General features: G+C 45.3%; 1 protein-coding gene across 1 annotated transcript in view; it reads right to left on the reverse strand.

Annotated features, from left to right (window-relative positions):
- Nucleotides 1-2070: 2070 nt before the first annotated feature.
- The window catches only part of TYRO3 (TYRO3 protein tyrosine kinase), a 41762-nt gene continuing 28978 nt past the window's right edge, over nucleotides 2071-14854 (reverse strand). The window contains exons 13-19 of the mRNA XM_054400019.1: nucleotides 12531-12611; nucleotides 10444-10536; nucleotides 9591-9712; nucleotides 9195-9304; nucleotides 7583-7742; nucleotides 6089-6225; nucleotides 2071-3450 (exon numbers count right to left, since the gene is read on the reverse strand). Coding sequence (XP_054255994.1) covers nucleotides 3075-3450; nucleotides 6089-6225; nucleotides 7583-7742; nucleotides 9195-9304; nucleotides 9591-9712; nucleotides 10444-10536; nucleotides 12531-12611 — 1079 coding nt within the window. The 3' untranslated portion in view covers nucleotides 2071-3074. The remainder of the gene's footprint in view (nucleotides 3451-6088; nucleotides 6226-7582; nucleotides 7743-9194; nucleotides 9305-9590; nucleotides 9713-10443; nucleotides 10537-12530; nucleotides 12612-14854) is intronic.

Raw genomic sequence — 14854 nt, forward strand, 5'->3', positions numbered from 1 at the left:
CACCAAACCACAGAGCCAGCCCCCACCTCAGACCCCTGCTGCTCACTCCCATCTGAGGCAATGCCTTCTCTGCTTTGGGATTCCATATATAAAATTCCCATCTCTGCTTTCTGACTCCCTTGTTTGCTGTCTTGACAGCTTGTGGCACCTGTCCCCATTTTAGAAATCTCCTTTCCTCCCTCTTTTCTCACTAGCTCTTCTTCTGGTGTTGCTTCTCCCACCCACAATACAGCCTCATTTGTACCTGGTCTGACCACGCTTGTACGCAAAAGGATTAAATCATCATTTGAACCGGAGCCCAGGGCCCTCACTGAGCAAACGGGACCTTAACCATGAACTGTATCAGCCACCTCGTGCTTCAGGAGTCATTTTTCTTGCATTGCAGATGGGGGTGAGCACTCGGACCGTTCACCATCGCTCTTCCTCTCTGTGTGAGCTGGCAAGCAGAGGGCATGTGATGGGCTGTTTGCTGGGGAAGAATAAAACATGAGGTGCACCTTTTCTTCTCTGTGAGCTGGATATCCAGGGGCTCTTTCATACTGTGCTTGGAACATTTGACTCAACAGCTGAATTTTACTTACAGCCTCCAAACCTCTCTTCAACAGAGAGCACCACAAGTAGTTGGACGTGTGCAAGCAACAGTTTTCAGGGAGGAACTGATGCAGAGACTGGGCATTCCAAAGTAGGATACAGCACATCCCAGTAAGGACCTCTCCACAGGTTCCCACACAGAGGGGGCAGCAGAGCCTGTCTCCCTGTGGGGCCATTGGCCTGTGCTCATCAGATTTCATGTTTCACAGTCTCAAAGCTGGAGTAATGCAGAGTAACTGCCATAGAGGGAGGCCAAACAAGTTTTCTGCTTCCACGAGGTAGCTTAATTATGTTTGGTGAACAGACAACAACAGCTTTCAGATAGGGCTATCAGATTACCTGGGTGGGGTCACAGTTAAAGTGAGCATCATCACACACTCTGCCACAAAGAAGCTGGAACTCAGACACAGTACATGTTTTATTATTAAAAAATGCATAAAAATTAAAGACATGCTTCCCAAAGTTAGAGTCTGTATGTACATCTGTGCTTCCCAGGCAGCTGCAGGGAGCATAGCCTTCTGCCCTCACTGCACACATGCACCGCATGGGTTATGTTACCCTTTGTTAGGTGTTATCTTCTCACCTGCATTCACAGCATTGCAGCTAAATGAAATAAAAACCCTGTACTGCCTGGGGTAGGAGATGGTGCAGTTTGTACCTGTGACTGAGAAACTGTACTGAACTTCTGGACACAGCTGTAGAACATCGCTCCTTGGTAGGAAACTTCACAGAACGGACACATGCACAAACCCCAGGTTGAAATTCTCCTTCCCTAGGAAGTGCTCTCATTAAGGGCTGAAACTGGACCTGAATTTCGTAGTTAGCCCCAAACTTTACATTAAGCAAATAATGAGCATCAAAGGGTGAAGTGTTGTGATACCAAGTCTGCAATCTCACTTGACTGAGTGGTCTCACCTTTGACAAATCAGCAACTGACAACATTTGCGGTACTCATTTCTGAGGAAGAAGAAAATGGAATTCTAAGCCTTGTGATACTGGCAAGTTTTCAGCTCTCTGGAAATAAAAGAAATTAAGATCTAGCAAATACTTAAGATCAGTAGAGTAAGATGTAACTGCACTTCCTTTTCTGGGAACCACTGCACGAAACAAACGTTGATTTACAGTAAAATATTAAATAATTAAAAACCACACAAGCACTTGCAGTTATAGTGAGTCAGACATGCTGATTGGAAAACAAAACAAAACCCAAAGAGCAAAACCATTAATTTTGCCCTGTCTGGAAGGCTGCAGTGATAGTAGTCTATGTTCTGATGTGACTTTTACAGTGTGCCAGAAGACCTCCTAAATAGGAAGGCCAGTGGTTCTCAAGCTTTTTCATCATGAAGACTCTCTCTTCAGAAAGGTATTTCCCAGCTGATCCCCCAACACACACACACACACCTCTCCACCTTCGCAACACCAATTTCACACCTTCCCTACAGCAGCTACAGCACTTGCTTATTCAAAAAACTCATAGGACTGTTAAAAGAGGAAGACTAAACAAATCCTATTTTAAAGCAAATGCTGAATCCTGCTCCTGCTGAAACTGAAGCAAGTCTGCCATTCCACCTCCTTCCTCTCCCAGAGGGCAGCACTCAGCATTAATTAGCACTGTTTCCCCATACTACTGTTAAGTCCTCTCTATACTGTTTCCTTTCCATCCCTTTGAAGTTGGATTCTGTCCTCACGTATGCCAGCTGCTCCCCCTCCCTTTGCATTTTAATGCCAGCTGCAAGTCTGATCAGGCCTGAATTGGCATCAAACAGAATAAAACGAAAGACATAAAAGAGGTATGTGAGGTGAAGAGGGATGCTAGATTTTAATTTTCTCTAATTTCATCACTCAGCAAAAATTCTGAGCCTCTTAGAAGAGTCCTGGACTGAGGAAGCAGCAAGTGTCACTGCATAAAATAAGCCAGCTGTTCAAATTCAGTGCTGGGTAGAAGCAGATCTGCAGATCAGTTTGAGAACCACTGAGGTAGGCAACAAGTCTAGGCAGTACTGCTGAGTGAACACAAGGGGAATTTTGCCCTCTTGTCCTGAATGACACAGTAAGCACCCACTAGTGTTTTTGGAGGTACTAGTCCCAAAGTCACGCAGCCAGGATCGAAGACAACATCTACACAAGAGCAAGCACTGACTGAACAGAAGGTGAATTCAGCTCTGCCCCAGCAGTCATTGAGAAGGAGCAGAGCATAAACTGACTGTCCACCTTAGCTCTGAACTCCTTTCAGCGGGATGCAACCAACTTGTAACTCTACTGCTCCCCTCCCCCAAATCCAAGGGGTTGCTGGGGCTGCAGTCCTTTCAAGATGTCCGCCACTGCAGCTAACACAGATGGTGAGAGCTACAAAAGCTGCCCAACAGCTCTGATCAGTGCTGTTCAAAGCCATTCCAGATCCAGCATTAGAGCCCCAGGTGACACAGCACCGTGGCTACACACATCCCATCCCAGGGAAGCAGAGTGTCACTGCTATGTACAGGCTAACAACTTTTCTCTCCTTCTGTTTCCAGCTCATACAGAAGGCTTTTGTCCTCCCCTTCCTGCCCATCTGGATGCTTTTCACCCTCAGCATCATCTCCAAGGCACAAGGGGCTCATGATGTAGCGATAGTCACTTGTGACAGCAGCAGCTGCTGCAGCAATGGTCTCTTCACCGTCCGTGTTTCCAAAGGAGGCGTGCAGGGCAGGGTCACTCGCAGACGCCTCTTTGTCCCTCCCAATGTTGACATAGAGAGGATCTTGACTGCAGGAGAGTGTGGACATCCTCCCCCGAATCATTTCCAGCTGCGACCGAAGCAATCCAAAGCTGGGGCGTAGCTTGGGCTCGGGATGCCAACATCTGCACATGAGATCATAGCTGCAAAACAGAGGCAGACAAGAGCACTGAGAAACAGAGCAGCACCTCCTGCACCTCCTAACAGGGGCTCTGTGCAGTGCAGCTTGAACAGCACAGACACTTTTCCCAAAACCTATCAGCTTCAGTCTAGCATAGGTGACATAATGTGGGTATCTAACTCCTTGTTCCTTCCATTTTCAAAGGCATTCTCATATTTTGGTCAAAATAATTTAAACAGTACTGAAAAAATCCAGAAGCCCTGTCAAAGGATGCAGTGTCTCTGGAGAGCTAGAAGAGGATTGTGACACCACTCAGTGATAGCTTTTGAACTTATTCACAAAGAGCATACCAGCAACCCCTGCCATGGCTGAAGCCATCCCTCCAAACTCTAGTTCAAGAGCAAGATAAAACACAGGAAGAAAGAAAGCAGAGATCCAGCTGTGGGAGATGCAAGTTACTTCCAGAATATTCTTCTTTCACACCATGTTAACTTAGCACTCTGCAGTATTGGAGGTGTGCTGCTCTTGCTGCCCAACAGGTTTCCAGCAGTACTAGAAAAAGGGTTTGTTTAGAGGACAGTGCGGGAACAGACAACAGCTTCACTGCTGGAAGAGGGATGCTGGAATGGCCTTTCTATCTACAAAGGCAAATCCCTATGCAGCAGAGATGTTCAGTGCTGTTACTCAGGCTCCTATCCTGTAGTGTTTCTCCTGTGGTCAAACACCAGCCACCTCAGCTCCGATTTTCTGAGGGCCATTGTGAAGAAATGTTGCTGGCTCCAATGACCTGTGCTCAGGCAAGGGATGGGAGTTCTGCTCCCCTGCAGCTGCTTTTGCAGCTCAGGGTTCACACTGGCTGGCCTCCCGCCGGCCAGGCTCCCAGTGGAGCTCACAGGGCTGGAGCCTGGCCAGAGCCATTGTCCTCCTCCTCTTTGTGCATCACCCAAAAGACTGGCAGCTGCATTCCTATGGCCTTATTGTTGCCAGTTCTGCAGGGAACAGGAACAAAGCACAGTACTGGCACTGAGAAACACCACAGACAAATGGACCTCAGTTATACTTATAAATGGAAAAAATCTGATATGTCCTTTACTGGGAAATAAAGCATTTCACGATGGCTTTTATTTTACTTCTTGTGTCCCTTGGCTGGTATCAGCTTTACAAGACCTGTTGATCCCACACTAGTTTTACAGGAAGCTTCTATGTTCAAGTTGACTTACTCCTGATTTACATCCCTCACAAACAGTAGAAACAACTCTAAATCCTCCAGATAGAATAGAAACTTCCTACTCTGTGGCACCAGGTGAAATACTTTCTTTTACCCTCATTGGACACCAGCAGAAATTTCTTTGAAAGAAAGGTAGAAAACTCATGGCTGCACTGAATCAGCCCATAAGTCCATTTGCCTCACTACCCTGCCTCTGACAGTAGCCAGTAGCAGACACTTGGGGAAAACCACGAGTGAGCACGTGGTGAGATTTTTTTCCTGGTATATTCTCTCAGGTCTCAATAATCTGTACATCAAAGGCCTCTTGAAGCCAAGGCTGTACATTTTAAGTAGTTTCTGATGGATTTTTCTTGAAGGCCTAGCTGGTTTCTGAATCCCTTTCTGTACTATTGGCATCTGTAACATCCTATGGCCATAAACTCCACAACTTGGAACCAAAGCGACTCACAGCAGTTGAGGTGCAGACAAATAATGAATTTAAACAGTGCTATCACAGTGTTTTTACTGAAGCCCAGGAACAGTTAAAATTAACTGCTGAGAAGATAAAAAACTTAACAGCTTTAATAACAAGAGTACAAATTACTCCCTGTGTGGAAAGAAGGCTACAGAAGGGAAACCACATTAAATAATCCCTCAGAGAGGATTTATGTTGTCTATTGTACACACACACTGAAGTCAGTGCTCATAGTTACATCTATGAGCAAAGGTTCCTGATGAAATATCCCACATAACCTGCTGGCCAAGAATAGTTCCCCTTGGCTGTAGGACTATGGCAGGAGTACAGGCTGCAGCGTGTGGCTGCCTGCTGCCCCATGGGGTACCTGAACTCTTTCTGCAAGCCTGAAACTGTCTGAAACCAGTACCTCCAAGACTGCCCTGGTTTTGTTTCCACCTGTTGTTTAAGGTAGGATGCTGACCTACAGAACCTTAGATCCTCTTATCTGCTCTTCTCTTTCATTCTGCTATTTCTGTGAGTAGATCCAATTCTGAAAAGTGGGCCAAGCTATGAAAGACACACAGAGGCTACTGCCTCTGCAATCCAGTTTCCTGGTAGTCTTGCCAGACTGCTTTTCTATTCAGCTATCTGCATGTGCCATGAAACTCATCTCTTTTCTCAGATACTGGCCTCAGGAGGTAGGGAGCAGTGAGTTTCTGGAAACAGTTCTAGTTTCCACAAAAGCCAAGAGCTACTAATGTTGACACTGTTCAAACTCTTCAGCCAAGTTCGCTGCTCATGTAGCTACTATGGGTTCCAGGGAGCTCTGCCAGTGAAGAGCATCTGGTAACTAACCCAGAGACATTCTAATGAATGCCTCTGTGTATTGGAAAGTGGAGAGATTCAGATTAGCATCCCAGCCAACTGCCCCTGTTTCCTTCCAGTGAGCCAAACTTCTCAAGGAATCATGTGTCAGCAGGGTGAGGAAGTACTCACACATCTTCCAGGCACTCCGGTGGCTGCTTCAGCCTGTTCCCACTGATGAGGTAGTTGTAGATTTCTGCATTCTCAATGCCAGCATAAGGGGTTTGCCCTCGGGTCACAATCTCCCACATGGTCACCCCAAACGCCCACTGAAAGGGAACAGCACACAGAACAAGTGAACAAACAGTTCCCTGCTCATTGGGGTGGGGTTTCAGTATGCTCAAACTGTGCCAATCCTCCCAGTTCAGAGTAATGTCCTCTGAGCAGCTGCAATGCAAACAATATAAAAAAAAAAATCTATCTAGAAAAAAATGATCCTGCTGATGCTGACACATCTTGGGAGACAGCTGAAGGCCATGTTTGGCCCCATCCTGCCACGAAGCAGGGGAAGATTTGTGAGCTACTGCTGTCTTTCACCTGCAAACCTCTCCCATGGTTCTTGAAGGTATGCAGCAGCAGTTTTGTAGTTCACAACTATAAGAAGATTTTGGTTTGAGGCTCAAATCAGTTTCTTAATTCATTAAGAAATTAACAAACTAAGTGGAAAATACAGACAGATGAAAGCAAGGTTTAACCAACAAGCAGGGCAAGGAAAAAAACAACACTTTGTGGCTCATGCCCATTTGTGCTCTACACTGCAACAGCTGTGCTTGTACATTTAAACTAAACAGCAAGGTTTGTTAGGTGCAAAAAAATAATTTTCATAAGCAAAACCTTGTCCAGGGTCTATTGCAAACTGGCTGAACTAGTGACCACCAATCACTAGACACAGTCTACAGTAGTTGCAGCCATCATTGGGCAAGAGAAAACCCAAGATGCAAGGCACTCTTGGTGATCTCTTCAGGGACACTGGATAACTGGGAAGACAATTCCATAGGCCTGAAGGACAAAACCAGCATGAAACCAGATCAAAAGGCACAAGGGAAGAGGGTAGAAGGTATCAGAAAGGGGGGGGGGGAAGGGAGAAAGGAAGCAAAAACTTCAGATGAATGTGTTTAGCCTCATTCCTCAGGGCTGAAATTATGGGGAGAGGTGTCTAAGCACTGATACACTCATAATCCATGAAGTTCCACCAGTGTTTTTTGTAGGACAGAGTACCTCTGCTGCACTTGTACATGAGCATGTGGGTTACATTCATTGCAAGTATCACTTTCAAATTGTCATGCAGACAAGAAAGGGTAAAAAACAAATACACTGCATAAAGAGAGGAAAAGGAAGAGGAGGAGGAAGGGGAAAGGTGAAGGAGAGGATGGAGATAAACACTAAAAAAATGAAGGACTGAAAGGACAATAGGAAAAGGGTTCATGTCTTTTGACATAAACCGCTCACACGTTATCAGTCTTGAGTTCTAACATCACTGAAGGCAGAAGTAGCACTGTCCCTCAAACACAAGACAAACTCCCTTTCCCATCACCAGGGCCTTTTCCCACCCCCAGTGAATACAGAAGGACTCTTTCACTTCAGCAGGAAAACAAGTGGTCCCCAAAGCATCAGAGCAAAACTCACCACATCACTGTGTGTCGTGTACAGATTATCTGCCAGGCTTTCCAGAGCAAGCCACTTCACTGGCAGCTTGGAGGCACAGCCCTGACGGTAATAGTCTCCACTGTAGATTTTCTTAGAAAGCCCAAAGTCTGCAACACTCACATTCATGTTCTCATCCAACCTAAGGGAAAGAAGTTTTCATGACTGAGGAAAGCATTCATGAGCTATCTCAGACAAAAGAAAAGCCAAGAAGTTATTTCCACAGAACCAAGGTAAAATAGTTCACCCAGGATTACCCAGAGAGATAATGACTTCATCTACTTGATGACCAATGTGAAATACTTTAGTGGTCTCCAGTTAGGTCCTTAAGACTAACAGCAAGATAATTAGAAGTAAGGAAATGGCAACGTTCAGGTGGTCTACTGTTACACACAAACTCTGATACTTTCTGTAGTTTCCAAGATTATCAGAGGACATCTGCAGTGCTCACTGCTTATCACTAAGTCCTGCACTGTGTATGGCAATCCAAAAAAAAAACCAAAAACAAAAACAAACAACCCACCAAACAAACTGGGCTGCTTGCCTAGACTGCTTGTTAGAACTGCTCAAACTAGATCTGCAATATCTTCTTCTCCAGGCCTGGTTAATTGTCTGAATTGCTTTGTCACCCAATTAAACCTAGGCACATGGATAAATAGTGCAGGCAAAGCCTGTGAAGACTTCATGCTCCCAGGCCTGGACTCTGCTTTATGCAAAAGATTTGTTGAAATAGGCATTCAGCTTCCTCTGGAGGAGGTCTGTATTTCTGAGATGGTTAAAAATAGGAAATCAGGATGGGTTTCTTGTAAATGTCAAAGCAGGCTAACTCATCATTTTTCATTATGATTATAAGCTCCTGCCTGTACATCTGGACATTCAAATGCCTTTGGAAATCTGTGCCTGGTTGTGGATTTCACTGGTTGTCGTGGTTTTGTTCAGAGCCAGACTCCCGTCTGCCGGAATGGTTTGTTCCTTACTTCATTCTCAGGGAAGTGGCAGAATGGAAAGGATAAAAAAGGACTTTTCTTCCCTTCAAAGCAGGCAAGGCAGTTTGGGTACAAGAACAGTGATGTGGGATCATACAGTGTGTTCTCCAGGCAATTATTTCTAAAGGTAATTCTCCACAAGCATTCAGGAATATTCTACTTTTCTTATATTCTGATAATTAAGTCCACCAAATAGATACAGGAAGTACAGACTTCAGGCTACAATGGAAGTTCCTTTCTCCCAGCATGGCCAAAACCACTCTCTCCAGTTGGTTACATCATGTTGTGGAACAAACAAGCCCATGCTGACACACAGCCATTACAGTGACTAATTTCAAACACATATTCTAGTCACCTTGCCCAAACTATACATGGTGGAAAAGTTCCTTATAAATAAGGTCTATTTGGAAGGTCAGTAAACATTAGGAACCACTCCACACACCACCACCCCCATGGTCACGGATCTCCTATGCCTATTGTCACTTATATGCAAGGCTCAGCATCTTCAGACAGGACCTCTCCCCACTTCTGTCACACAAAAGGCTTCTCATCCCTCTCTCACCCACTCTGGTCTTGCTTTTCTTCAAAAAATTCCATGGGTCACTTACATGCAGTTCCGAGCTGCAAGGTCCCTGTGTATGAAATTTTTTGAGCTCAAGTACTCCATCCCACTGGCAATGTCAATCATAAACTTGAGGAGTGTCTGAACAGGCAAGTTCTGAAAGAAATAACAGTTTGAGTCCTAATCCTGCACCCTTTCAAGCATGTGCGGCAAAACTGCAAGATTTGCTGCTAGCTTACTGAGCAGGGACAAGGGATACAGAATGGAGATGTTCCTCAACATGCATGGCATTACATATTTTAACATCACATCTCAACTTTCTCTGGTATTAAAAATCAGACCATCTGCCAATGCTTTTGTAGACCAAGCCTGACATGGTCTAAGTACACTCTCCGAAAATCCATACTCTCCCAGAAGGAATTCTATGGTAAGACAAACTTACAAAAGGGTTTTCCCCAATCCGTGACATCAGCAGAAAAGCATGAAGGTCTCCGTGCTTCATGAAGGGCAGGATCACCATGGGGATTGGGAGACGGCCCTTGGGACGGCTCCGCAGGCTGACTCCTGATGAGGACAAACACAGCAAAGGAGTTGTAGCAAACAGAGTCCCCAGAGCCATCTTACAGGCTGCTGTACCTTTCCCTTTCAAACATGAAGGAAAAGGCGCAGCTTGGACAGGTAGGTTCCATGCTCCAAGTTCTTCTGCATGGCTTCATGCCAGGAGATGTTAAAATACCTCTAACCCTGTTTACTTCAGGGGCAGTACTATGTGTTTGTCAGCTTTCCTTGCAGGTTATAAATGTTTCTATGATCGCTCCACAGGAGACAGCCCCAAACCTCAGGCTCTGCAGAGCAATATCCACATTCTGGAAATTACTCAGGTTCCATAGCTCCCACCCACAAATGTCTTGCTTCCTACTCAGTATTTAGGAAAAGCACAATCTTCCCTCCCTCTCTTTGTCTACCAACCCCCACCTGTCCACACTTGACAGCAGTTTAGCCGTATCTCAGCCAGCCAAATGCTCCCTGATGTATTTGCAAACACCAAAGAAATAGCTTAATCAGAAAATGGTTATTATTGGCATGCAAGGGCAAGTGTCTTGAGCACTTACACACACCCAACTCCCTTTATGCCCAGGGAGGAGCAATGCTGATGTACTGCAGGACTCCAGGCAGCACAGAGGTGACTGCAGTATCACTGCTGTGGGACACCAGCGGGCATAAGCATGTGAGGACATGTGGGATTGTGCAGGAACAGGAGGTGCCCTGTGGCACAAGCAGCAGCACTGGCTTACCAATTAATTTAGTGACATGTGGGTGGTCAAACTCCTTCATACAGGCAGCCTCTCGCAGGAACTCCTCGATGTCAGTCGAAGTAAAGATGTCCGCTGGAAAAAAAACAACTGTAAGTTTTCTTCCTCTGTAGGTGACTTCACAGATACTGATAATCAGAAACTTGCTCTTAGTGGCACAGCAGATCCTCTCAGACTGACAGCTAGGTGAGCCAGTTGACAACAAAACAGAGCCTGATGCTTTCTCCTGGGATGGGCAGCAGTAAGCACACAGCAGGAAGAGTTGTTAAATTGGTGCTGGGCAGAGGAAAGACCTACTGGTTAGCAGCTCCTTTCTCAGTAACAACTTTCCTTGGAAGCCATGCGTGTTTGAGTTAGAGATGGGAGAATGAATTAGCTAAAAATACCTACACTACATGTCCAGGAGACGAGGAGTCATGAAAAATTAAAGGAAATGTTGAAACTGAGGAGAGTACCTAGACCCCATGGCTGGCATGGTAGACCCTAATTCGTCCCTGGTAGGGATGGCATGAAAGATCAAAACTTTTACATCTCTTAGTATGATTGAGTCTTCTAAAGGTGCTAGAGTTACGATTTCTTGAACAACCACACTACGTGAGAGCTTGGACCAAATTCAGCAGTCATGTACAACAGCATAAATTTTAAGTAAATCGTTTCTCCTTTCTCTTAGCCCAGATTTATGGAAGCCTAGCGATATAATCAAGAATTAGCCCAGTGGAGGAAATCCCCCACTGCTGCTGCTGAATTTAGGAGTCCTCCAGTCTTGCTGTAAGATCACACTCAAGAGTGTAAGGGAGTATTCACATGACTTGCCCTAGGCAAGTAATATCAATATGGCTCAGATAAAAGTAGGTTCCCTTTTTACCAGAGGTGCCTCTGGAGGGTGACAGTGAGTTCTCAAGTCAGCTGCCTGAAGGTAGACAGTCTGACTACAGAGAAGCTTGCAAATTAATTAGTGTTATTGTTGAAAGTGGTAAAATGATGCAACTTAACACTAATGTGGTACTAGTCTACTTAGCACAAACTGGTATTCTGTGGCAGCCAATCTCAGCTCCAGAGATAAGTGAGTGTGACTGCTTTACACCACTCGTGATTAATTTTTGCCTTACAGGCAACAGGAGGGAAGTAACATAGCTTAAGACATATATACATATACAAATACATGCACATGCTTGCTTTGGCTTGCACCTATCTGGTAACTGCTTTTCTGCCTGATGAATGTGTTTGTTGTCCTTGTTATGTACAGTCATCAAGCAACAAACCAGAAGGGAGTTAGACTACTTAGTCAAATCTGCCTAGCTGAGATGAGTTAGCTTGTCGCTGCATTCAGCCCAAACAAACACTCTTCTGTTTATTCTGGGATATATGTTTGGAGGAATCCTGTCTTTCACTGCTGAATTATTAGGGCAAAGCAGATCTGTCTGAGCTGTCTGTGCCACATGATGTAGTGCTGTGTTGAATCAAGCAACCAAATGAGATCCTCTACACACAGAGGAAGCTGTAGCTATGACTTGATTTTGGTTGCACTCACACAATCAGCCAGGTTGGAAGACACCTCCAAGATCATCAAGTCCAACCGCTCACCCAACCCTAACTAATCAACTAGAGCATGGCACTAAGTGCCTTATCCAGTCTTCTCTTAAACACCTCCAGGGATGTCAACTCCACCACCTCCCTGGGCAGCTCATTCCAATGGGCAATCTCTTTCTGTGAAGAGCTTCTAAGATCAAGCCTAAACCTCCCCCTGCACAGCTTGAGACTGTGTCCTCTTGTTCTGTTGCTGGTTGTCTGGGAGAAGAGACCAACCCCCACCTGGCTACAACCACCCTTCAGGTAGTTGTAGACAGCATTAAGGTCTCCCCTGAGCCTCCTCTTGTGCAGGCTAAACAACCACATGCTAAGTGTTGTACAAGCAACTAAGGTGAGATAGGTGCTTCCCTAAAGAGCTTCCACTACAAAAAGGCCAACCTGAAAGGGATGGGAGACAACATGAGTAGCACGGCTACGTAGGAAGCTCAGAGAGGTATCAGGGAATGCTTGCTGGAGAACAGGGCAGATCTCCCACCTACCTTTCAGCATCTTCACTGCCACTTTCTGGAAAGAGCCATCATCTAGCTTCAGTAGTGCCTCTCGAACTGACCCAAACTCCCCTGTGAAATGACCAGAGTAGGCAGTGAGGAAACAGCTTCTTGTGAATAAAATGTGATTCATAGCAGGTTTACTCCAGGGGTCAATGGCAAAGAAGCTGAATAATCGTAAGAAATGCAGCTACCAGCTCCATTTTCCATTCTGCAGTTCCAAGCCAGCAGCTTTCAGCATGTATGTGCCTTGAGGAGGCAGCATTGCTAGTAGACAGAGACCGCTGTGCTGGCAAAGCAAAACATGAGGGAAAGATAGCAATCCCCTACCAGATGGACAGTGCAGAGTCAGAGTATAAGCTGGGATCCCAGACAGACATTTCTGGAGAAGCCATATCATGAGGGATGAGTCGGAGCGAGGCTCTGCTCAGAGAGTGGACTGTTAGCTGGAGTAGTGAGTGGATGGGTTGGCTGAGGAAGCTCTCAGTGCTGACAGCCATCCATAGCTGAGTGATGGTGACAGCACTCAACCATTTGAGACACAATCAGGCCTTACCTCTCAAAATTCAGGGAATGACTTCTATGAATCACCACTGACCAGACAAAACATAGAACACGTACTGATGTGTGTGTGTGATATGCTAATTCACAGGAGGAAGGGGAGATAAGAGAAAATGCAACTGGCTAAACCCTCTTGAAATGATTTTAGCCTGAAGCGGCCTTCCACCACAGCCAAACAGCCTCTTTGCATTCACTTTGGCTCGAGATTTGCTCTCCCAAATTTAGTAACTGCTTACCCCACCCAAAATCCATTAGCATGAGGAACTCTGGTATGAAAAGAGGGAAGCAAAACATGGCACTCAAGACACCCACCCCAAATCTTTTTCCACTAACCTTTCAGCACTGCCCTTCACTACTCCATGGCATGTGCTTATTTCACAATAACCATGAGAAGTGGATCTGACCACAAAAGAGGAAAAAGGGAAGGACTAAAGGCGTTTTTGCACTGCTTCCTTCCATACTCTGGAGCTGTTGCTCAGCTGTAGAGTCAGCACAGCCCAAGATAATGCAGTCATGCCGTCTTACAACCTGCATACTGAACATGGAGTTGGGGGAATAGGGTTGGCAAGCCAGACCAGATCCTTGCCAACTAGCACCCTCCCACCAAAGCCATCCCAAGGGGCCTCACTACAACCAAATTCCAGTGTGTCACCTGTCATGGGGACAGTCCAGAAGGGTTGAAGCGAGATGACAGACACTGGTCAAGAGCTGACACTCACAGATGACACAGCTGTTTAATTGCTTAGCATTGTTAAGCCCTCCAAGACCACTTCTGCAGGAAGGTGATCTTCCTGCTCTGGAAGAAACACATTTGTTCTAGGAGGCATGGAGCGGAAGAATGTTCCCGGTGGGAAAGGGTCAAAGAAAACTGCAATACAACTAGTCTTAGCAAGAAAAAGACAAAAGACTTCAGTTTCCTTTTGGTTATAAGCCTTGACTTATGCTTCTCTCTTAATTACAAGCCTTATCATTATATGTTTTCACTGATTAGGAGATTGCCTTCAGCCTCAGAAATGGGGAAGGATGACTCACCAGTGAGCACACTGGCTTGCCATTTGGGAAATCTAAATTCAAACCCATTTTTCACACAGAGTTTCTGGGGCAATCTTTTAGCTAGAGTTAAGTGAGAAGCATCCCACCTTTACTCCATTCATCCCTCCTGACCTGAAAACTTCAGAGAAAGATTGGGACCACCTGTGTGGGATATCCAGATAGACATCCACAGGCAGAACTACTCCTAAGGACCTAAATGCTAGTTCCAAATGTGCCCCTATAAAAGACCAAATTAAAATCTGGGGTCAAATAACCCCAGATGTTGAGAATATGTGAGTCAACATTTTTTTCTGAGGGGTTGGGAGCATGGAATAGATCATCTTTGTCTCAGCCCATTTAAGACTTAATGCATGCTTATGTAAATGGAAGGATTTCTATAGTACCACTCTTTTAGTAGAAAGAGCAGAAGTTTAATTGCATATTTCTTTGTTTAAATCTCTGAAAGGAATTCACATGCCAGTGAATCACCAGTACCTTCGAAAGCAGAGCACAGACTGCAGTTCATGACTCTGTAGAGCCATATTATAGGAATGGCTTAGCCAATATCCTCTTAGTCATGCTAAACCTTTGAAAAATTTTATCCCAGTGGAAAGGAAAGTTCCATTTAAATTACTGTCTACAGGCAGAAGGAGAGAAAACAGACTGCTTAAAATTGTTTCTCCCTGCTCAACAGTAAAGGTAGCACAAGTAGGACTTGCAAT

The sequence above is a fragment of the Indicator indicator genome, chromosome 4 (genome assembly GCF_027791375.1).
Source record: "Indicator indicator isolate 239-I01 chromosome 4, UM_Iind_1.1, whole genome shotgun sequence".
Lineage (NCBI taxonomy): Eukaryota > Metazoa > Chordata > Aves > Piciformes > Indicatoridae > Indicator > Indicator indicator.